At 35.5% G+C, this 26,033-nt stretch overlaps 1 protein-coding gene across 3 annotated transcripts in view; it reads right to left on the bottom strand.

The window, feature by feature from the left end:
* Positions 1–1,829: 1,829 nt before the first annotated feature.
* The window catches only part of mmy (UDP-N-acetylglucosamine pyrophosphorylase mmy), a 125,170-nt gene continuing 100,966 nt past the window's right edge, over positions 1,830–26,033 (bottom strand). For all 3 annotated transcript variants that reach the window (XM_090390901.1, XM_090390903.1, XM_090390902.1), the window contains exons 9-11: positions 8,336–8,395; positions 6,787–6,853; positions 1,830–4,200 (exon numbers count right to left, since the gene is read on the bottom strand). In XM_090390901.1, coding sequence (XP_090247027.1) covers positions 4,114–4,200; positions 6,787–6,853; positions 8,336–8,395 — 214 coding nt within the window. In that variant the 3' untranslated portion in view covers positions 1,830–4,113. The remainder of the gene's footprint in view (positions 4,201–6,786; positions 6,854–8,335; positions 8,396–26,033) is intronic.

Below are 26,033 nucleotides of genomic sequence, written 5' to 3'. Positions count from 1 at the left end.
ACTTCCAGTCGCCCCAGATTTCCCGCTCTTGCACTAGAAATTACAGGTCTTAACCATCAGCGCCGTAGTGATGTCAACTCAGACAGGCTGAAAATCAAAGCTCCCTAAGCTCACTCTTAGAATAAATGACCCAGTAATGAAACTCGAAGCGAGACGTCGCAGTAAGGAGAGTCTGTATCATGACGTCTCATCATCGGTAATAGAGGAAGATTGCCTTCAAATGCTCTTGGAAACCATAAAGAAAATGTCTTCGTTCAGTCAGATATTTCAGCCTTGCTCTTGACGAAATTTGTCTTTAACTCAGGGATAGCTGGAAAATAACATTCTCCACATTTGTTTTGCTGGATATTTAAAAGTAATAGCTGGATATTTAGTGTAAATAACCTAAGTTTTATTTTTAATATAGGTTTTATTTCCTATTTTCAGGAACGTGCATTTTATTTGGTATCTCTCGGCTTAAGTCTTGTAGAATATCAGTGGCAATGTACTGGACATCGTATTTTTAGATTATTATTTATTATTATTATTCTGCTAACGCAGAAAAATAATAATAATGAGCGTCCTTAGCTCAAATGGTTGGTGGGGGTTAAGAGTACTACATTAACTAGAGAACTATTATAGAACAAGGTGGTTTCCCATTGCCTTCCTCATTCAAACACTTATTTTGAAATTGTTGCTGCATAAAATAAATATTGTGGCCCTGATGGAAATATTTATTTTTTGTTTTAATATACATAATTGTATACGTGTTCACGAGTACGGTTTGCCTGTTGTCAGGGGAAAACTTTCAGGAGAAAAACCTCCACCTTTGATTGTAAAGCCCTAATAAAGGTACTTCGCGTAATAGACAGATTCGAATCCAGGTTTTTCCAACCAAAGGGCTCCATCGAAACCAACTGAGCTACAGGGATTCTATTTATTTTATTAAAGACAAGACAATATTTATAAAATCAATTAATAAAAGCAATTCATTTGTCCAGAATATGCGTTTACAAGCATCATTGTTTTTATATATATATACTATTCGAAATCATAGTCCCTATTCATTAAATTTTTTTTTGTCAGTTACAGAATGCTCCAGTTTGGCCCATGAAAACTCATATTTTATATCATGCAATAAAGCCAACAATTCGGCTGAACAGTAGTTGAGATCAAGATTACTCGAGGTAGAGATACATCGCCACCTAACATACAATCCAGGAAAAGGTGCTTTTGCCAATGAGTCGCTGCTCAGAGAAAAGAATACGGTTATTAGTACTACTACAGGTCATGCAGTTCAACAAGCGCTAGTGATTGCCGATTTATCCGAACGATTAGAAACAACCAGCTTGCTGACCAAGTATTGCCGCCTAGGCATTCGCAAAGGAACACTGATTACTAAGCTTCCTTACTTTAGTCTATTAAAGTCTGTCGTTCTGAAATAACTAGAGAACAGACGAAGCGATACAGTTGACAAATAATCTTAAATTTTGTTAAAAATATAGAAACAATAATAAATCCCATAACATTTTAATAGTGCCTGCTTGCAACTTTACATTACACGTATTTTGAAATTGTTGCTGCATAAAATAAATACTGTGGCCCTGATGGAAATATTTATTTTTTGTTTTAATAGGCATAATTGTTTACTGGACAAGTTTTCGCGAGGTAGATAGGGAAAAAAAAAAACTATGACCATATAACAAGGCGTGTGTTTAACACCCATTTGTAAGCCAAGCATATCAAAATAAACGTGTACGATTCCATTTCAATTCTCTTCTAAGCGTAGAAGTAATCCTCTACATGTTAGCCGTGTATAAGTGTGAAAACAGGAATGAACACTCAACAAATAAAATCGAAAATAGTTTATTAATTGGATTTTTTTAATATGTCTTGCGTCAGAGACCTAGTGGAAGTAACAGTGGACGGAGATTTTATACATCAGGACATAATTACAAATTATGCCTTCGTTTTTATAAAAATTCTTCAAAAAATAGCACCATTAATACATTTTTTTTAATACACAGCTTCTGACGGCTTCAGAAAAATAAGTATTTGTATATCGTATAAAAATATATTAAACAATATTCCTCCACCTTAAAAAATTATACAACACAAAGAAAGTGATAAATCTCCCATCGAAATATCCAAAGACATACATGAAAGCTATACAAGGTGGCGCTGGTCACGATTCCACTCAATCGCTTAGTGACTGCGCATTTTAAGATAATCGAATTATCTCTATTAAAAAAGGAACTTCGTAATATGGATTAATATAAGAAAATACTGTCTGTTTTAACAGTTATAGTTAAAAGATATTAGTGTAGTTTTCGGGGAGGAAAAAAAAAAGTATTATATACACAGAATGCGTACATTTCAGGAAGAGGGCGCGAGTGTATGGAATGAGATTTCACGAACAATTTTTTGATTGGTTAAACATTACCTTGTTAGCACGTGATCTGTATTGTCTTCGACGGAAGTCGTAAATTATAAACAATTGGATGTTGAAACCTAAATTATGATTCAATGATCATCGCAATATTTTTGGAAGTTTTTTTTCTTTTTCTTCTTTAATAGCTGAAAACAGTACTGATCATGATGAACTGAATTTTATAACAAAGACAGGAATCAGAAATATCATGTATCATATATTCCGATCGACTCAATTTCTTAGTATTTGGGAATTCAACTAGTTTTACATTATTACTGTCATTGCTGTCGAATTCTGCAGTGCATGGAGTCGAAAAAAAAATTGCTTAATTTTATTTGTCATTGCGTCTATGATTTCTTAATATATCTAAAGATATCCATTTCTAATTATTTTAATCAGGTAAAAAAAAAATAACTCGAGTAAGAATACTAATAAAACTTGGTAGTGTCTCGGTACTTTATGGCCAAGTAAGCAGTACGAGACTTAAGTAAATCCCTTAAGAAATAAGATAAAATACGGGCGATAACACAAAGCTCGCGTCAGATATATTTCTTTGACGCATTTCTTTCATCTAGTTCCTAACAGACTCCTTAGAATCTTCGTTCATGTCCAGACAGTGTTTGTCTTAGTAACAGTGCAATACAAGTCGAAGTTCTTTGTCTTTTGAAAGAAAAAAAAAAATCGTATGTACACGACGAATTTTTTAAGCTTCACTTACTAACGTGTGGCTGAGAACACCGAATACTTTTCTCATTTAATTTTTTCTAAGGTTGCATCTTTTTTTATTATTTTTTAGTTGCTTTTATTAGTATGCTTATCTACGGCAGTTAATGTAAGTATATCTTATTATCAATGCACTGTCAAAAGTGAATTAAAAAAAAAAAAAAGAAAGAAATCGAGTGTAGTTAGTTCTATTCTCTAAGGGTTAGAGAATAACATATAAAAGATTACCGTTCTTACAAATAAATCGGAGTTTTCAGAACAAGATTTTGATACAGTTCATCTTTCCATTTATGGGAGTTTAGGAATACAAAGTTCCTGGAAATTAGTTATGCGAACTTCATCAAAGATTTAATTATTATATAAAAAAAAGCACAGCAAGTCTCCGGGTATTAGGAATGTAACTGGTTATGTAGGAACATGAAAACGCAACATTAAAGTCAAAATAAGGAACAACGATATCATCCTTCAGTTACGAAACCTCACAATGAAATTTTAAAATATAAATAACATAATTGTGCGAGTAAATTTTGCTAGCGACCGAGACAAAAATATCTTTGCAAAATAACTATCGAAACCTCTGCAGCGGTAATATGTTTCTGGCTCACTGGTCAATATAGGAATGATTTTAGCATTAGAATTACATCTTTTTACATTTTTCTTTGAAGTCAAATTAAGCTGAGATCTTATTTTACACTCAAATCTCATAACATCGCCCAAAATAATAATAATAAAAAAGTGGAATAATTTTCTTTTTACAAAACACATGATCGCACACATAAACACCAATCTGGCTGCTGAAGTGAATATTTCCTATTCGCCTTCAACGGCAACTCAGACAGTAGCTATAAATTAATATTGTTCCAATCGTTCTCCATTGAAGCACGTGTCTAAACCATACTTTTCCAATTTCTTTAAATTTGCATCATGTTGACGTAGAATTATAAATCTCTGTTCCGAATACCAAGAAACCGTAGAAATTTCTAGTCGTGAATTCTGTTTTCCTTTTCCGAGTTGGAAAAAATTATGGGAGTTTGGAAGCACTTTCCCCGAACAAGCTCCTCCAGTTCCTGTTTATAAAAATAGAACACTGGCGTGAATATTTAAGACAAACTGGATTTAATCCAATACACAACTGCTACAGATAATTCAACTAGTTTTACATTATTGCTGTCATGCTCTAGGTTAAGGATTTTGATTAGTTTGAACGCGAAGACTTGCAGAATAATACGCATTAGTACATTATTCTGCCAGTGTCAGCAGTACGAAAGTGGAACGATAGAAGGAAGTTATTAAAAAAGACTGAATTCCGATATTCGTGTAAGTTTGGGAATTACAAAATACTATTGGAAGTGTCATTTAATAATTCTGATGAGCAGTACTCACGGAAAATGTACGTAATAATGATGGCGTTAACAATAATTGCTCTGGTAAGGAATGAATTAGTGAAAGGTGTAATTAACTATCTCAGCGAGGACTTTCTGAGGCACATCCTAACTATGATAAATTCTTAACAATAAATCTAATATTTGTACCGAATAAGTTTTGGAAGAATTAAATACCGGGAGCAAAAGAAAACTTTTTAAGTTTTGAATGATGAGAAATAAGTTAATGCCTCATGAAATGCAGCTAAAAATAAGTACATTTTGGAATTTTCTGAAGCAGTTTATCAAATATAATGCACTTAAAAATGAAGTTCAATTAAAAAAAAAAACAAGCACTAAGTATTTCTTTTAAAAAAATAGCACTAATAATATAATACAAGTAAGGAAATAATCTTGGATAACCATAAAACCTTTTCGTACATTTAGTATTTTTTATGATTGTATACGATATTTTTATTTAAATTTTTTACTCTTCATTTACAGTTTTATTTATTAACACAATATTCGCCTTTGCCGTTTTTGGCTGTACACATTGTTTAGCTTAAGTTTGTCATTAAGATGGTATATCACTGAAGGGAAAACTTTTAATGGGTTGATTGAAATTTTTCAGAGTTGAATTTTTGATTGTCGATATTTGCATTGTTTTCACGAAAACTATCAATTTTTGTGATAATCATATCTTTTTTCAAAGAGCTCTGTAGAGTAGTTTTAGAAATATCCGACGTGTCAAAAGTTTGAACGTATTTAAGAAATATTTTTAGCTTTATCCCTTCCCGACAATTTTGTTTTGGCTAATATTTTCATTAGAAAACAAAACTAGATATTTTTACCCATTTATAGAATTACACATTTTGCAATCTCACCTAATTACACAACGAAATGCTATACAATTGATTAAAAACAAGTAAAACATAACACAAATTATACCACATACACACTAACATTATTCGATGCACAATCGATTCTTGTTTGAGATGGATGAGACGTCGCATGCATTTTTAACGCAGCAGATTCACGCTAATTGTTTATAAAAATCTGAATATTAATCTGTTATAATAATGAATCTCGTTCAAAAGAATTACTAGTCAGTCATTATTAGTCCACTATTATTTTGCTCGTTATTAGAATATTCCATTATACTTCTGGAGACATTCAGTGGATAATGATGACGTGATGCAGTACCTATTGTCGAAAAGAAGTACGTCAAATGTGATGCGCGCGCTTTAAGTATAGTTTAATATATGTCTATCTCTTTATATATATATCAGGGGAGAGAAAAGGGGGATGAAAATAACAAATAAGAACAAAACAGCCATAATATTCCCATAGAATCAAATATGAAGAAAATTCAGCGTATCGAAAAAAAAAAAAAAACTTTTTTTTTTAAATAATTATGCCTATAGCCATTATTCAAATCCAGTGTTGAGTGATTGAAAACAAAAGTTGAGAAATTAAAAAAAAAATATATATATATATACACACAAATTCTCTACAGAAATTGAATTTACATCTTAAATGCTATTAATGCCAAGTCACTTAGATTAATCAGCTTTGACATTAGCAAGTGCGAAAGTGTCGTTACGTCTTAATTGCGAGACTGCGCTCCTCTGAGAATTCTAGTCACGTATTGCGACATTCAGATAACAGAATATCAACGCTGCAATGGCATCTCGATAATCAACGATGTTATGCAAAACAGTTGAACACTTCTACTTTACATACACTTTCTGATAAGAGTAAGCGATATTAACCACTCTGTCGCAAACATCTTATTGTACCATCGCAATGAAAGCAGACTTCTGGGAATACTCATATCAGGGCAGATACAACATAACCTGTACTGTGCACTTCCGCCTTCATTTGTTCTAATTCTACATTTTAATCTTTCCCATTCTTTCATTGGGAAAGTAGAAGTTCTAGTACACTGCTCGAAGAAAGAAAGAAAGAAGAGAGAGAGTGTGTGTAACAATTGGAAGATGGCCAGCAGGCAAAAACTAAATTTTGCTCAACGCGCATGCGTTATAAGGCAAAGTTTTAAACATCCACAAGAAAGTGTTTGAAGTGTGCGGTATTTTTTATTTATTATTTTTTTTAATCTACGATTCCATACAACTAGAGATTACATTCAGTCGCTTCACTAACAGCAAATATTGTTCATCTCATTAAGACCAAAAGCGTAACAACTTATGCCACGATTTGAATTCGATACTGACGTAGGTTTTGTTTCATAGATTACATGTTAGTAATAGAAACAACAAAAAATTCTCTTACCTCGCCATCATAGCTTATTAATGGAGATATCTCACATGCGACAGGTTCGTCCGTTTCTTCTAGTAGTCTGAAAAAGAAAATATTGCCAGTAACATTCTTGTGTAATGGCGTCTATAAATTATAAACTGTATACAACGAGTGAAAGATTACTTCTACGAGTATCTTGTCAAGGAAGCTTGTCCAATGAATTAATATTGGCAATATCAATATTGTGTGTCGATTCTCTTCGTGGACTTACAATTTGGTTTAGTCAGGATTAGGATTGTAATCCTGCCTGCAAGGAGATGAGATGAAATAAAACGAGACGGGTTAACTCGCCTTCAATTGAAACCGTTCAAGATTTCTCGCGTCCTGCATTCGAACCAATGTCTTTTTCAACTGAAGAGCGAATTGTCAAGGTATGAGAAGTTCCAACCGGTTTCTTTCACTGTAAACTCACTGCTATTAAAGGAATATCACTGTTACTAAAGGGATAGTTGATTGATTTTGGATTTATGTCCGAAGCAACTCAGACTATTCAGACAAAGTTCCGATATAATAAGCAATGTGCAAATACCGATTTGATAAAAGAATAACCACGGATTTTCTCTATTGCAAGAAAGGAATAGAAGACAAAACTTGCTTTAAGAAAGCGACTGTCTCTTAATTAATTGAAGCCAGTAAAAACCTAATTACATTACTGCAAATTGTATTATGACTTAATTAGGATTTTTAATTTGAAAACTCTTCACATCACAAGCAAGCTAAAAGATCTTTTTTTTTTCTTCTTAATTATTACGAAAAGCGTAATTATCGTAAGTTGTTTTGTGCGGTTATCATTAAAGATGCCTGTGGAACTAAGCATATCAGAGCGGTAATGAATTTAGAAAAATCTGTTTGGATGTGATGTGATTCAGTTATATCGTAAACTAATTAGTCTGCGTGAACATAATTGTAGAAGAGGTTTAAGAGTCTACTTAGAGCAAATGGCTTCCTTTGATGTAAGGAGAACATTGAAATAAATAAGCGTTGGAACTTTATTTATTTATTGAAGAAATCACATTCAGTGTTGTGTTATTCGAAATTTCAAAAACAACTAACTGTTGATATGCGTTTTATGTACAATATTTTGTAGGTGAGATTGGCTGAAAATATCTTACTGCATCATCTAAGGCCTGTAACTCATTACATAGTAAAGAGTTACATTAAAAAAAAAACAAAAACTTAATCTGCAACGGAATTCGGACCTACACCTTTCATTGAGTGATGGCCGTTATCAACAAAGCTACAGAGGAAGCTTATAAAACCCCACAAATATCTCAGATATACATTATCATTGTTTCCATAATCCAGTACCCCCCCCTTCCACGTAATTTAGTTAACGACGACACTTTTCCCTGAGATTTCATCACTGAATGACAACGCGAACTTTTTTACGTTTCCCAAGAGGGAAATAAACTGACATTCGTATATTTACCTCCTTGCAGTGACATACTTAACCGATAGGAGTGAGACGTGATTAAAGTCTTTATTTCAGAAACAGTGAATCGCATGAAAACATTACACTTACCCGTTCAAGTCGCTTGCGTGTCCATTTTGACAGCAGTTGGCAACGTTCCCGTTGGTTTCCCTAGTGAATGGAAAGTTATACATTTTACTACGCGATGTAATTTAGATCTCTGAAAATAAATTCACCTTTACACACAATATAATGGAAAAATATATATAATGAAATGGAGTCACCAGCTATAGTAACTGAATATCGGCGGCGCCGTTGGCTATACAAATGGACAGGAAAAATGAAAAAAAGTTGACGAGAGTTAAAAATATCCAGCCTACAGTTGACCAAATAAATGTTATTCGGAATTGCGACTATGCAAATGAAAGCAAGGAAGCTAGCGTGCGTGTATGGTCTGTTAATTGGGTGTGTGCTTTGGCCAGTTTGTTTTTTCAGGATGAAAAAAAAAATAAAAAAAATCCAAGATTCCTTAATATTTAAGTTTCTTCAAAAAACTTAAGTTTATAAATAACAAATTTATAAATTAATAACTTAAATTTATAATAACTTAAAATTAATAAATATATACAGTATCTTTTTTCCCCCCGTGATTTCTGCATTCATGCATAAATAGGGCTCTATCTGAAGTCTAAAACTCTGATGGGGATGATATTGAAGTCACCCCAATTCATGGAACAAGTGTGTGGCCACATTCGGATAACATAACCAGATATTTTCTCTCTACCATCAGAAACATCAGCTTGTATCCCTGGATTAGATGCTTAACAATAAGACCATCATGTTAGAAGATTATATCGATGAGGAAAGATCAGAAAGTGGGATTAGGAAGTTTCTTTCTGAGGAAAAACCAAGTCTCTGTAGTAGGTTTTGGGATTACGGCAAGAATCATGGAGAGTCGTGTTGTTGGGATATTAGACCAAACTGTATGAGACCAAGTTGGGCAGAAATTATTCTTGCTGAAGCCATACACTACCAGATGTGTTTTTGGTAGTGTATGGCTTCAAACTCCGGATTTTGGTAAGCAGAACGTACTGTCTGGGATGTGATGAGATGTTTGGGAATTTTTCTTATGTCGAGGCTTTCTTAACTACTACTAAGTAGTTAAGTTGTTTGCCTTTAAAACAGCAGCTGCCTCCGATATCAAGCAAGCGTCTTACTTATCCCCCCCCTGCTTTTTTTTTAAACCTTTTAAAAGGTTAAAAAAAAGCGGGAAAAATAGAGAAAATCTCCTTACCTCATTTGGTCAAGTTCATTTCACGTCTCTTTTAATTCGATCAATCGTTCTGAAGGTTTTCGTTTTATTTCTTAAAATCTCGACTTTCCTAATCTACTTTTCTAAATGGGAAGCTGCTTCCGTAAAATTTGATCTAACACGATGATTTAATACCTAGTATTGGGTGACAGCAGATACTAAGTGGATTCGATTTCCTAATACTGCTGATCCAGCAGGTGAAAATGGAAAAGCATTTTCTATTATTAACGCTCTTACAAAGCTTGTTAACGTTCTGTCACAAGTAATATTTGTTTCATTCTGCGTCTATTCTCTTCTGGATGCCTTAAGGACATTCAGATTGCAATTTAGTGTTGATCTTGGCTGAGGACTTTATCTCTTATATAGTCGTTCACAGCTTCGTCTGCCATTATAAAAATGGCAAATGGATTGTTCTTACATTTAAGAACAAGTCAATTTTTTGTGCGATATTGTTATTCCCTATTTCACTTTAATTTTTAGTTTCTTAACTAAGCTTGGAGTTGAACCAATATGCCAGTGCTCTCTGAAATAAGAATCGAGGTATATCGCAAGTAGCTCTCGTGACAATTTCCACGAATTAATATGCATACCGGCACTACTGACGAGTGCATGTTAATTACGAAAGAGGCCAAACAGCTTGACAAAGTTTTACCAATAAGAAAACACCCTGAAATTCTTTTCTTCACTCTACAAAGCTTACTCCACAGAAGTTTTGTTCATTTGTAGAATACGCCAATAACTGTTAATTGTTAATTTGCTAACTGTTAATTTCTTCGAAGCTAATTTCATCAACAAACAATTTGATAACTTCGTTGATAGCAGAACTGAATTCTATCTTCTTACAATTTTTTTTTCTTCCATTCAGAAATATTAGGATTTCTAACTAAAATAAGATTTCTTTTATTGGAATAATTCTTGTTCATTTGTTTCATTCCACACAATTTTTCAACTTCTGAACTGAGTACAAATCCATTTAACACAACGTGAAATCCAAAAGTTTCCAGAATTCATAAACAGTCAACCGTACAAGGCGATCTCCGTACAAACTGGACCCCAGGTGTTAACGTGGGGATTCCATCCACAAAAATAACGCTGAAACCGATTGAGGGATGACATTCAATTCCTCTAGCGATTCTGTTAAAATGACGTCTTTTCACTTGATTTTAATTTTCGGGAGAAAAAGAAAAGGCCCGAAGATAGTGTCAGATCTGATAAGCGTTACTGTCTGATTTCTTATTTTGGAAGGAAACTAAGAAAGTGGAGCACGACTTAACCAATTACCGAAGTTCCGTTTCCGAGATTTTCTTCATCGTTCATTCTCTAGCAAACGCCTTAAAAGCTTGGTTTTCAGTTTGGCTATAGCACGCATTCCTCATGAACGATCCGTTCCACTTTTAAAAATCATCCGCGGTGGCTTCTAAACCATCTTTACATTTCAGCCCATTTTCTTTTTTCTTTTCTTCTTCTTAACATTTTAAGCAAACGCTGCCTTTGATAATTCATCGCGAACATATACAAGAACGATCTTGAGCATATCATTTCAATAGTTGAAGCTTCCCCCACCCCATCCCCCCATCTCATGCTTCATCTCACTTCCTAGTAATTGCAGACTCGACGTTCAATCTTCATCCTACGAGGTCTCAATTTCTTTTCCTTCTCCACGTTCAAATTTTTTTCCAACCTCTTACAGTCACACAAAGCGATGGTTCTATTCAAATATCATGGATACGCTTGTTGATTGGTTAATCATATACCGCGTGACCTCATTTTCGTTCAACATTAACTATAAACAGTTGCGCTCGTGCGCTTGCTCCAAGCAATGATATTATCCACGTTGTTACGTGTGGACGGAGTATCAACTTTTGTAAGAATTTCTTCCTCAGATAATCAAATACTTGTATATTAAGAAATTATGAAGAAAATGGGAAGATTGTTTTTTTTTTTTTTATCGTTTCTTTCGTAACGTACAGCGAAAATTTCGCAGTACCATTTTTCGTCAAGAGATTTATTTAACTTTTGACGGTAAAACCGTCGGTTACCGGGAATCTCTCAATTTCACATTGCATTACACAACAACGGTATTGACGGGGAGCATTCGAAATATACAGCGTAACTTGTGGAATCTCAATGTACTAAAATTATGAAAAATAATATGTTTTATTATAACAAAAACATAATGTAACTACTATACATAGAATGGCAATTAAAATTTATAATTTTTTTTAATTGTAAAGTCCGTTAGTCATCCTCCACATAATTGGGAGTTTACTGTATACTATCAATTGTCATTAATTGCTTTCTTTTACGATAAGAAAAGACACTGCAATTTTACTTCTTTCAAATTTTAAGAAACTCAGTAATCTTCAGAGGAACTCATGGGAAATCAGTGGCTATCACTCATCATTTGTGCGCATGTTCACACATGCGCAGCAGTCCACTTTACGTAATTTTCGTATCCATTAGTGAACCGTAGACTTTCAAAAAATTTGAGTGCAAAGAAAGAAAAAAAAATTGGGTTTTGGGAGTTTCATGTGTAATGCACTGAAAACTATATCTGTAGTGTAAAATTTCAGCTTCTTATTCTTACGTAATGAGGGTAAACTGATTTATCATACCTAATCAACTGCGAGCTTGCGTGTTATATCCAGATGTAATTTTGGCAAGACATCCGACTCTTATTGCTTAATATCTTGTAGACTCCTTCGATATACTCTAGCAAATCAGCCTATCCGTTTCTCTTTTCTGTCCTCCCCCTTTCTTGGAATGCATTAGGAAGATCATTTTGTATCTATCGTTTAAGCCCACAAAAATAAAATTAATCCACTAAGGCTTTTTATTCCTCAAAGGAGGAAGCCGATTTAGCTCTAACTTTTAGATTGAGGGGAAACTAATCAGCGATAGTCGGCCTAAACTATCCACGATATTAAATGGCATCTGGTGAAAATATTAACAAATAATATATTTTTTTCAAGATTCCACCTGCAGTGTATTTCCCATGCAGATAAGCATGAGAAAGGTTCGTGTGAATATGAAACGAAGATTTTCGACACATCCTCTCCCCCCCCCCCCCCGTGTGGTTTGAGTTATGTGCGATGCAACTAAGGACATGCGGCCAGTGTATAGTTTGTAACTACGTGTGTTCTCCTGGGCGGAGTGGTTTGTTTGCCTGTTTCGTGGGATGAAAAGCCTTTTCTCTCTCTCTCTCTGTGAGAGAGGGATATCTACCTAGCCAAAGAGGTCAGCTGCTTCGTCTTCATTCATAAATAGCATCACTTGAGTCATCGACTCCCACGTGTTGTTATGATGACAAAAAAGAACCAACCTGCTTGTCCTTTATAATAACCGCCGGGACTTGTCGTTGGATCAAAACGAGGTCTGGCCAAGTCTTCCGCAACTGAATTATAAAAGCACTTTTCGAGAACCAGATTGAATCAATTCCTTGTTCTTACAAGGAATAAATATTTTCTTTTGGCATCGTAGTGTAAAAATTCGTTGCAACAAGAATAAATTTTGCATAACGAACGCATCGAGTTTTTATAGTTAGGCAGAACCCAGAACACCTGTAAATAGTCTTTTCTCTTAACATTTTGTAGTGTATGTAACATATGTACAGCCCAACGGGAATTAGCTATCTCTTTGAACAAAAGATGTAAAACTTTCAAGGCTAAGAGAAACGCTCTACAGTCGGAACGCCATTTGAAATTTTGTTTACGAGGTCAACCCTAAGTGACCTCAAGGTCGAATCAAAATGGGGGCGGCAAAATTCAAACGGATGTTCCGTTGGCTGACTTAATGAGATTAGAACACGAAGAAGAAAGGGCTTGTCGAAAGTTCCAGAAACCAGGAATCATATGACAAAGTAAGGGGTTCGCGTAAGTGCACGGGGTTTAGAAAACTGAATCCAGGGTCTCGAAACTGATGGAATATAAGATGGAACTTCCAGAGACAGAGGGAGTTGTTTTGCACGCAGAAGAAACGAGCATACGAGGAGACGATGTGATAGAAAGCCTGAGAGTGATGTACTGACCTGTCACGGAGGAAGCCAAAGGAGGGAAGCCATGTCGCGAGCCGTCATTTAGCACAGAAGCGTAGATGACCAGGGGACGAATCAGCTGAGGAGCAGCCGAACTTGTCTATGAGCCGTTCCGCTTATCTAAGTCCGTAAAGGCCCTGACAATTCGCGTCCCTTCGCCGGTGTATTATCACGCCGATGAATGAATCGTCACCCACATCCCACGAGCCAACCTGATGAATAGCCGGTATCCCAAGGACCTGAAGGAGGAGAGATCAAAAAAAAAAAAAAAAACCGAGACGAAGAAAAGGAAACATAGGAAGTCGCAGCCAACGGAAATGAAGAGTGCAACCCAACAGAAGACAGCCCATGTGAGTTAAAATATTGTTTTATTTAGACTGTGTGACGCTATAAGAATAGGTTGTAGAACCGGAAAAATGCATGTAGGAGGGACATTAATAGCCAGAATAACTTTTAGAGACTTGTTCTGTCTGGATTTTGATGATTGCATCTAAGAATGAGTATAGCTAATTCCTAGGAAATATTTTGGGTTATGAATTTCATCTAACGCCTGTATATAATCTTGTATGATTTTTCTTAACTGAGTTTACAATATGTTATATTAATCGTAACATGTCCTTAACGCCGATTATTCAAGTATTAAGATGTTTATTAAATGATAATTCTTTAAGCTAGATGGATAACATGATGTGTGCCTTGTAGTAATTGAAGTAGAGACATATGCAAGTTTGTTTTTCGAGTTCTTTTGAGAATTACAGAGGATCACCCTGTCTTATAGTGTAAAATATATACCTGTTTGTTGACTATTAAATCCTATGTTGCATTTTAACGAAGTTTTTGCATGATCTTATTTCAAATTGCAATGCATTAATCTTAAATAAAATCGGACCTGTAAGGTGGGAACCCAGAAGTTATTAATGAATTAAGAAGCTTAATAGAAAGTTTTTAGCCATGACTGCAAACTGTGGCTAAGTTATGATAAGTAGATTCTTTGTTCAGCGAGGGTATTAATGCTTTCATGTGTCATAAGGGGTACTTCTGAGGCGCAGTCAAAATAATTCAAATAAATATTCCAGACACGGGGAGGAATACTTAAAGTGGAACAAAGATAGAATTAGAGATTGATATAAGCATAGTGATAAAAGTGATTTATAAAGATTTACAAAGTATTACAGCCATTACAAACAAATTGTTACAAATATTACATTCATAAACAACGTCCACCAATATATAACTCGAAAATATTACAGTAGTAAGCTCACAAAGCATAACGTCATAAAGTGCGTGGCATGCATATCTTGTGACTGCAATTAACTATCTGTTGCTATGCTTTTAATTACTGATACACCTCAGGGTTGATGATAAGAAGTTGGGTATAAATGAGCTAAAGCTCAACATTGTAACTAAAGTGCAGAAGGAGAAGTTATGGACGCGAAAATGTGTACAAAAAGAGAGTAAGAGATAAAATAAAAATATTTTTGCTATTTCACGTACTACGAGTAAATCCTTTAGTAAAAGCAACGCTAACAGTTCCTGAATTTAAATTTAGAAGCGGAGCATATTATGTGGAAAACACTTGATCGATAGACTGAAGTATTCATAGTTTTTCAAGTGCATAATTAACGCGACTGAGCGTAAGGAAGGAAAAAAGAAAGAAAGAAAAGGTCCTTTTTGCCACTTCCCTATCGATCTGAAAGTGGAGAGAAGGGACTCCATCACGTACTTTTACTCTCCGTCTCTCCCTTCTCTAGTTCCTTTCCGCCTTTGTCCTCCTTCCTTCTACTTTTAATATGCTTTTAAACGGCCAAATGAATTACCCTCATCATCCAAGATAAGCGGTTTTTCTCTCACTCGATATGCTCTGCTAAATTTAAATTACTATTCCGACGGGCGCTCAGAAATTAGCCTTATTTAAATTTTTTATTTTTTATTTTTAGAAAATACTTTTCAAATAAAAAAATTAAAAACGAAGATCTGTTCATCAGATGTTAGGGATAATTAGCACTTTTCCTTAGGCATAAAATACCTACTTACGACACTGTATTCATACAATATGAACTAAAGCACAATAGGATGATTCCTATACGATTCAAACACACTTATTATATGTAAGTCTTATTATATGTAACATGCAGAGTAAAATACGTTAAAAATATTTTAGGGAGAAGAGGTCGAAATTCTTTACATTAATCATCTGTCACAGAGATGCTTGATTTATGATGTCGAACTTACTCTGTATTTCTCATAATTCATCCAAAGGTTAAGTATTAGAAATAAGGATTAAATGTTAAACGATAATTACATAAAGCAGCGATAATAGGGGGAAGATTTGGTTGATAGCCAATGCAATGGCTGAGCTTTTATAAAAAATTCCTCTCTTCATAAATAGCATTCAAACTCAGATTGGTTGGTGGTTTAGGATTTACGGCCGAAGCAATTCTTATGAGACTAGTGGATTATATTTGTAAGTTGTTTTGTGTGTTCATGTTTTCCTTTTTTTTTTTTTTTTGTAGGATGAAATACCCTACTATCTCAGCATGAGACGGGTTTACTTGCCTTCACTCGAACAGCCCTTATAAAGATTGTCTTCGTCTGGATTCGAACAGAAGTGTTTCTAGCCAAAGAGCATCGTCGATACTGCCTAAGCTAGGAGGCTCTCGAGCCTAGTTATTTCCACCCGAATGATAAATTCTGGGTCGTCCTTGCTACTGCAGTACCGTAAAGAAAGATATCACCAGGTAGTTTCAAGTGATTTTTTATAGATTTACAACCTACGAAAGTTGTAAATATTATTCGTATCGTCAGTATACGAATACGAAAAAAAAAAAAAAAGTTTTTTTTTCATTAATTAATATCAATTTGACGGCATAAATTTTGATTGTTAATAATTGGTCCTTTTTTATACTAAATATGAAACATTTTCTTTAGATTTTATTGGACCATGATTCTTTATAAATATATGTATATAATCGTTTACCAGTTTCGCCAGCTGGAGTCTGGCTTCTTCAGGACGAGAGTGGTTACACTATCATTAAATGCTACAACAGATGAATGCAACCTTAAAATCAGTAGTTTAAAATATTGAAAAGGACGCGTGACATTAAGAGCATGGAGACTTAATCATTGTTTGTAGATCGCATTTTATAGTTTTTCGCGAAATTGAGTTCTGTTAAACATGGTGACTATTAAGCTTTTCCAAATGTCTTTTAATATCATGCCTTGATTTCTGTTGGGATTGTCTCCTGTCCGGAAGCAGCTTCTTTAAAGTTTCTACATTTGAAATCTTCAATGTACGGCATAGAGCTGTTGTCCCAATCAATGGAATGGTTTGAAATTAAGAAATGATGAGCTAATCTTGAGGTGTCTGTTCTGTTGTTGACATCTCCGATGTCTTTTTTTCTAAGTTCTAGGCTTCGTGATGTTTGGCCTACATAATTCAGTACACAGGAACATGGGATGTTGTATACTCCTGTCTATTTGTAGAAAGCGATTCTGTCCTTATTTTAAGGTCGTTACTGCATTCTTCTGTTGTAGAATTTAATGTTAGTGTAACCATTCTCGTCCTGAAGAAGCCAGACAGACCCAAGCTGGCGAAACTGGTCGACGAAAAGAATCATGGTTCAATAAAATCCAAATTATTTAATATATACCAAAGTGGAATACTGACTAAAATTATAAAAAAAAAAAAAAGAAATACATAGGAAACCAGCATTTTAAATTAAGATTATTAACCGTCTTCTTCAAATTCCTAAAGAAAAAAAGAAGCTGTTGCTTTTCTGTATAATTCTCCACATACAAAGGTTCCCCCATCGGAAAAGTGGTTTCTGCTGTACTCTAAAATGACGCGAACGACTGCACCGTCCTTTGTGTGCGAAACATTCTCTCTCTCTCAATCAGCGCGTAACAAGTCCGCTTGCACAGTACAAGACGCTTATCTGTGCTTGTCTCGTGCTAGCCGCTACTCAAACTCACAGACATAAGAACGCGTATACGTACAGCTGTCACACAGCTAAAGTTTCCACAAAGTGCACTCAGTCACGGAAACTAGCCATTCCTCGGACATGGCAGTCCGCGTGACCGCTCGCACAACCCTCGTGCATTCAACAAGACAGTCAAAGATTTAGAAGTGCAGGCAAGCCCTCGTGCTGTTACCTGACTTTGCGTGCGTCCACGTGTTGTTACTCTTCTGCTGACTGACGAGAATGTCTTGCCAAAAAGGTATTAAATGACGTCAGAGATACGGACGAACGAGCGATTAGGAAGGAGATTCCTACAACTGAAATTTCTAAAGGAACGCTGTACATTTTTCTTTTTTTATAACTTCAAAGTTGGAAATCTTTTGAGAAGTCACGCACGCTTGCTTTGTTCATCTCCTTGAGTTTTCTTTTGTAGAGACAACTTTCCAACATCCTCCCTCTTTTCATTTGTTCGTTGCTAATAAGAGCTGTTAGCAGACTTAATTTCTACTTTGTCCAATCGCAAATATGTGGCAATTATGTTGTCTGAGGCTCCTCTTTATTTCCACAATTCACATGATTGTTAAATATTACAAATCATAATAGAACGATTCGAGCCAAGGCAAAAGGCTTATACCGTTACATTAGCTTTTCATGAGGCTCATCCATAAATTATATAAACGGACTCATCTCTCGCCACCAGAAACTAATCTTCTCCGCAAAGCATTATGTAATTTATGAACCAACCACAACAGTCGTCCATCTGTTACTTCTTTATGCTGCTTTGCCCAAAGCGCTTTGATTTCAGTAGACATCAGAACTCATTTATTGTTGGGTTCATCTCCGATGGAGGTATACGACCTTTTAAGCGATTCCCTGAGAAGAGAAAACATTGACAACGTCATTAGTAAATTGAATTAAAGCTTGAATTTTTAATGAAAATCCGAACCATCAGTGATATTAGCAAGAAAATGCACTGTTCTCTCTCTCTCTCTCTCTTTCTCTCTTTCAAAGCTTCTAATATTTAACTGCGCTTACCCGCTATCACAAGAAAGTCTTCTTGCATTACTAGCGTATCCTTTAGTGTTTTTTTTAACTATCGTAATCAAATAAACGCGTCAGTTGGTTGTGAATAAAGGCTATTAAATTGAAACGATTCCAGAGAATGAGATTGCATACTAACTACTTCTCCGCATATAAACTTGAAAGCATTGCTTGATATTCAGGAGAATGCTCTGTACTTAACAAGAGTGCTGCATTTACAAGTCGATATATTAAAATTCTGCCTCGTGCATCTGCCCCGAATGGTAAAAAAAGTCACACTTCAGATTATAGCAATAGCATTTTTAATAATGCCCGAGCATGGTTATGTAAGCTCAATAAATAAAATAACTGACTTAATAGGAAATAGCTGTTTGTTAGACCAAAGAGCACAGAACTGCTTTTAGGATTCTGAAACTTTTTAAGGTACTTCGGGCCTCCAATAATCAAGGTGATGGTCTCACACCAGGAGATAAAAATCATCTATCATAAACATCTTCAAAAACAGTCAAGCTAGAAGTAAGCGGAAATGTAATCCACTCGCCCAACCACGCTTGCAAATACTATCATGAATCTTTTAGTATTTCTTTTTAAGTCAATTTTCTTGACATTTTGACCTATATTTTCAGGTGCAAGTATAAACCATCAAGTAATCTGGATTTTCTGAGAAAACACTTTATAATTTTTTTTCAAAAATATTCTGCTTTCTTTTTTTATAAATATTGTACACTAACAACACGAAATCTTTAATATTATAGAAACTATTACTAACACACCAAAAGATATATTGTATATACAATGATAAAAATGCAACTATACCATGATATGGTGATTAGGAGAGGATGGGTGGAACAATCGACCGTGAGATGCGGTGATTGATTCATTCAATCCAATATCCTTGGAGGGTAATGGATGGCAATTCTGTAGCCAATGAAGTTCTAACTGAGGCTCAGCTATTGCTGTTACCCTCCTGCCATGATCAGAGCTTTAATTGCTCAATAACACCTTATCCATACACTGTCCTCTACAGATAACGGGGAAGATGAAAAGCATTCTTGCTTCGCAAGGACTATAAGATATGGTGATTAGATAAATAGGTAAGAGATGGACGTGTGTTCTCAGTGCTTATTGGAATTTTAAGGATTGTGTAACGTGTTAATAAAATATGTGAAACTCTGGTTTTGTAGTGTAGCTGCTAGATTAACTAGCAGAGACGCGATTATAGTTTTTAAATTATATACAAGAACAGCAAATTAACACAGGTAAGTGGACTGTAATCGGGCGATTCGATAGGCCTAACCGCCGTTGGAATCGCCATTGTTGATTAATTACTAAAAGCAACTGAATCGTAGGCTCACTGCCCTGCTTTATTGAAGGGGGTTTTTTAGCCCTTACATAACTCCAGGAGACTCCCGATTGGTATGGAAGGCATCAAGGAACAGATTAAGACTCTAAACAAGGAGGAGTCATTAGAAGTTTTAAAACTAATCATGTCAAAGTTTGAGACTGACTGGCCGGCTTATTTAAACCTGTACGCCCAAACAAATGATCCAGAAGTAGAGAATGAATAACCCAAGGGGAATTCATAACTGTTCCGCCATCTAAAAACCCCCGTCATAACAACTCACAAGAAGAGCACTCAAACAAACGGAGAAAAACAGCAGACGATCTTATGGAGGATGACTCACCCACACAGGACGCGCCGAAAAACTCGGAGAAGATCCCCCAGTTATTCTACGGGACAAGGAGAAATGGAATTCTGTCATATCAGCCCTCAGGGAGCACAACATCACATACTCCTGGGCAAAAAAACTCAGATGATGGAGTCAAATTCCAGCCAGCCACCGTCACTGACTACAGGCAGATGACAAGGCTACTGGACACAAAATCTTCCTTACCATACATTCGCTTTACCTGAAAAGACCCTAAAGGTGGTAATACGTGGAGTCACAGAAGGAATCACCCCAGAAGAAATCTCAGCTGATTTAAGCAACCAGAGCCTGACCCCGATCAAAGTAAGCAGGATGCTAAGGTCTGATAAAAGGCCAATGCCTTTAGTACTCGTGGAGATTGATAACACCCAGAAGAAAATATACGAGCTGACTGTTGTCTGCAGCCTCAGAGAATTACTACGGAACCTCTAAGAAAGAGAGCGTCAGCAGGACACCACAGATGTCAGCGGTTTGGGTATGCCCAAAAGCTATGCTGGGCCAACTTCAGGTGCTTAAAATGTGGTGAAGGCAACCAGACCATCATATGCACCAAGCCAAGATCTACACCAGCTAAGTGCGCAAACTGGAGACCCTCACCTCGCCAACTATAAAGGATGCACACCCAAAGAACCGTGGGTCTCCCAAAACCGCTCATCCATCACCCAGCAGTGACACCCTGGGCAACTGTGCAGATCGCCATCCAGTTCAAATAACCTCCACCTTGACAGCTCAGAAAGGAAATCAACCTGAAACCAGGACCAAAATATATGCCGAGGCTGCACGATCCAAGAATACTTCCTCCAACGAATTTACAAGCTCCAACCTTACATCAGTTCTAACTGCCTCACTAGCAACCATGCTTCAGGAATTCAGCAAGACAAATCCTACACAAAGAAATTCCTTCAAGGTACCCATTCAATTCTGACAGCCCTCAATCATGAACAATAGGAAATATAAGCCTAACTCCCTTACCATAACAGCACGGAATGCAAATTGATTGAACAACAAAATCCTTGAACTACAAGAGTTCACTCACAGATACACCCCTGATATAATTCTAGTAAATGAAACATCTCAGGCCAGCTAAAAACCCTAAATTACAGAACTACACCATGAACAAAACAAACAGACTCACTGCCAGTGGAAGAGGCACAGCCATATTCATTAAAAACTACATAAGCCACAATGTACTGAACAATCCACAAACCAAGAGATAACAGGCGTTGAAGTTCATACAAACAATGCAGGCAGTATCAAAATCTATGCAGTATACAACTCACCCAGCATTCCATTACTGGTATCTGACTTGGACTCCATTCTCGGCTCCACAGACTCCATCATCAGGGTTGGAGATTTCAATGTCAAGCATACAGCTTGGTATAGCTCCACAATCAATGACAAAGGCCGCACCCTAAACCATTACTCAACGCAAAATTCTATTGTTATAGCCGGACCCACAGACCTCATCACAGTCCAAATAGAAGCTCAGATGTACTGGACATTGCAATCCTCAGAAACATCGGATACCAATACCAACTGGAAACGCTAAACGAATTATCATCTGATCACAACCCCATTCTGCTCAAGCTCGGTACACAAAAACAATTCTCTCCTCCACACTCCTTTATATCACGGGAAAAGCTCTCCAAAACTCTCTCAGACCACATTGGCCCATTATCCATAACAAAGAGGAGATAGATATAGCTGTCAACAACCTCACTTACCAAATTAAAAAAGCACCAACTTTAGTCACACAAACCACAGTTTTTCATTCCAGTGGTCGGATTCCTGAGGAAATTATGGACCTGATCAGGCTGAAAAACAGAGCTAGAAAGAGGTACCATAACACAAAAATCCCACAAGATAAAACAACTCTGAATAATTTAAATAGACAAATACCCCAGTGCCATGCTAGACAAAAAACTCCAATTCACCAATCATATAAAACACATAAGCTCGAAGACATCCAAAGCAATCGCCCAGCTCTACTTCATGAGAAGTAGAGCTGGGCGTTGTGTACATCAACAGAAGAAGTAAACTGGATATCCGGAACAAAACTGCTCATATACAAGATGGTAATACGCCCAGTCATCCTTACATCACATCCCTCCTTCATGATCTAGCAGAAAAGTTCTTCACCAAGACAAGCAATCATCCACACCCGCTGATTAAGCAAGCTTCAAACTACAATGAAGCAGAATTCTACAAATACAAAAGACCCAAGTCAATTTTATGCTCAGCTGACCACAGCTAATCTCATTGCCCTTCCTGGGCGAGCTTAACGCTCAATAATTTTCCAATCACAGAAGTTCCCCCTCAGACAAAGGGGAATATGAAAAGCATTTATGCTTCACCCAACAAATCAGCAACGTTCTGTGTGTGTTCTGTATATGATGATCTGAGTTTCAATGTGTTCTTCAGAGTTTGATTCTTGTTTTCAAACCCTTTAATAATATTTGCATATTTGAGTTTTCAGTTCACATCTACACGCTACTTGACTATGATACTTTCTTAACACACTTTTCTTTGCAATATGATATTCAATTTTATCCTCCTCAAAACTAATTGGTGATCACTTCCTATTTCAAATTCCCTATACACTCTTCTGTCCTGAACTAGTGTGAATACAAGGGAGTGGGGGATCTGGAAAGTTCTGATACGACAAAGGAATGGATTTTTTTGGTTAGTGCTTACGTGTTATACTATTGAGGAAGAAGATTACTCGTTCTGTTCCTTTCCACTTCAGAAAAATAGAAAACTTTTCACCCACCGTGTGCTGCAAGGCTTAAAAAATAATGCAGTCCACAAACTCAATGTTTACAGAATTTTCTGCAGGATGGCGCAGTTCCTGTATGAAATATCTCTGATTTAGAGGAGTGTGCAAGTTTTTCATAACGGAGAAAAGAATACGTAGCTACATTGAAAAAAAAAAAAAAAAAAGGTAAAATAATTAAAATACTTAACACAATTCTAAATGTCATGCCATATTGTCATTATGTAAAACTAAGAAAACAATAGTGTTTAAAACCAATTATTATAATTGGATGTGGTAATAATTTTTTCCTTAAGGGTGTTTCCTAATAGTCGTATAGTTTGAACTACGAATATATGTGGCTGAATTAATTAGAGGTAACTATTGCACACAGTTATAATCAGCTATTCTTATTTTTCCAATAAGTATAAGAACAGATTATACTCAGAACGAAATATCTGTTAAATGGTTGAGTTCATTAAATGTTTTTTTTTTTTTTTTAACTGTAGTCATGTTCTATTTTCAATTGTATGAAATATTCTGCTATTTTAATTTTTAAATAGTTAATCTAGATGTGTGGAGTATCTCATTAACTATTCTACAAGATGACAAGTTTCTCAATTGCGAAGTTCTATCTTCGTCAGGAAATGCTTTAAATTAGCTCTTCCAGTCTACAGAATATAGATGACAGTAACGCCCTTTGATATAAGTACCAGGTGTGTGTGTGTGTGTGTGCCTGAGAGAGAGAGAGAGAGAGAGAGAGAGAGAGAGAGAGATGAAAATGGCAGTTTGTCATTTTCATGGTAGAGGTAAGTGGGATGGTGACTGTCTGTTATAAAGCGTAGGAACATAAAATGTAATAATCACTATCTTTCTTAGATAGTTATTACATTTTTCAGGCTTTAGCTAAAGTTAGTTTTGAAACTCCCGAAAGAACGAAAAACAGAATTCGAAAATTCATTTTATATAAGTTCAGTGCATTTAGTGAAGGTAATGAAACAGCCAAGTCATTTTATTTGCTTGTCGAATTAAAAAAAGAAGTATGCAACTTAAAATGCTATGAGAAATATACATCCACAAAACACATGATTTTCTGTCCACCACAAATGGATTTAAAATGCTGATTTGTAATTACAGAATGAACCGAATATAATTCATGGAACAGTTGAAGATTATATTCAACCAGCTATAAATGCAGTGGTGTGATATCGAGTGTTGTGTTCACCAAGTCCATCCACATCCAAAATATATAATTGAAATTCGAGTCTAAAGCTACTAAAACGATAATGTCTCGGTAAAATAAATAAATAAAGTAACAAGTGATATGAATGGTCATTTTAAAGAGTAGAACATAATCCAATGAACATTTGATCGTAACAATGAAACCCCACTGTGGACAGCAAAGAATTAGAAACCAGGAAGTGCATTACAAATACATCTAAAACAGTTATTCACCAAAGTCAACAGAACAACAAAAAATTATTATTATTAGTTTACACTCTTAATCCCATTTAACTTCGCATAAAAACTGGATAGTATTTTAAAATATTAATGTAATCGGCAATATTAACAGACTAGAAATTAGATAATTTTTAACCTTATATCGACTTCTTATGTATGTATGATTCCTGAGTAATACAAATATACAAATAAGAGAATTAAATGGCTGCATGAATGACAGGATTGTGCATTTGTTAAGACACAAAGGTCAAACCAAATTGTGTTGCTCTATTACGGATTACCTTCCAAATAGCTGAGAAAATACATTTTCAAATGGGTAACACACACAGAATAAACATTAAATAGATAAACCAATAATAATCATAAAATAAACTACGGAGTAATAAACATAAATTCTGAAAAGTAAACTTCAGCCATTGATAACAGTGGAATTTTAGTCCTAAGACTGAAGGAGGAGAGTAAATGGGTGTTGACTAAGAAGCAGCTTATGGTCCTTATCCGTTAAACACGGATATTAGTCAACGTGTTCGTGAAGGTTTAATGGGAAGTGCAGAAATTATAGCCACTAGTTCAGTGGGGAGGTGGGCAGTGCCCATTAAATACATACAGAAAAGACATAAGGCAGAAACAAATCGTCAATGAGATTGTTGCTGGAATTAATTTGTGACAACTAATGCTATTAATCACTGATTAGAAGAATTTCCATATTTTTGAAAATAATTAAAATGTTTAAGGGAGCAATAACCGAAAGTGAGATGACAGTAATTTTAGGTTGCGAGGATTTCAGATTTCTACACAGTAACTGAATAAGTGGAAAGCAATGTTTGGATCAAAAAAAAAATTTTTTTTTTTTTGAAGATGAGATGATATATTTGTGCCATCAAAAACTAGAAGTGTAAGGTAACCTGGGGTTTTGAGTCAAAGAAGACAGAGCTTTTTTAGTAGCAGTGAAAGTTATTTTATCCTCATCCCCATTAAAACTATGGTGTGTAATCTGTGTTTAAGACAGTTGTAAAATCTTCAGTGTGGGGATGCTTGAGCACCGCAAGGTTTGTTAAATGTGGAGAGAAATGAAGACACTTGATGTCACAAAATTAACCAAAAGGTGGCGAAGGGCTTGTGAATGAACATCGCAATGCTTTTCCCAGATCGAAACACACACATTTCAACGTCAAAATTATGCAGAGAACATAATGTTTAAATACCAGTCGATTAATGAAATATAAAAATATAATAAACGGTTGAACAAGTTACATTACATATGTCACTTAAAAAAAAACAAAACATTTAATTGCACAAAGAGAAAGGAATATTTGCTGTGGGATACATTCCGTTTCAATATCCCCTCTTATTGTCATCCAACTCTTCTTAATACAAAGTTCGTGTCTTCACACATGCTGACGTCATATCCCAATGTATATAAAATAAAAAAACTAGAGGTCGCAGAGACATCTGGTGTAAGTCACTTTAACTAGTAGCGTGCATTGTTAACGAACATAGCAAGCAAATGAAATCAATGGACTGTAGTGTCGTGTAACTTCC

This window comes from Typopeltis vanoorti, chromosome 3 (genome assembly GCF_054136105.1).
Source record: "Typopeltis vanoorti isolate ZY-2024b chromosome 3, IOZ_Tvanoo_1.0, whole genome shotgun sequence".
Lineage (NCBI taxonomy): Eukaryota > Metazoa > Arthropoda > Arachnida > Uropygi > Thelyphonidae > Typopeltis > Typopeltis vanoorti.
The sequence above is the reverse complement of the archived record's forward strand: the minus strand, read 5'-3'. Positions and strand labels throughout refer to the sequence as shown.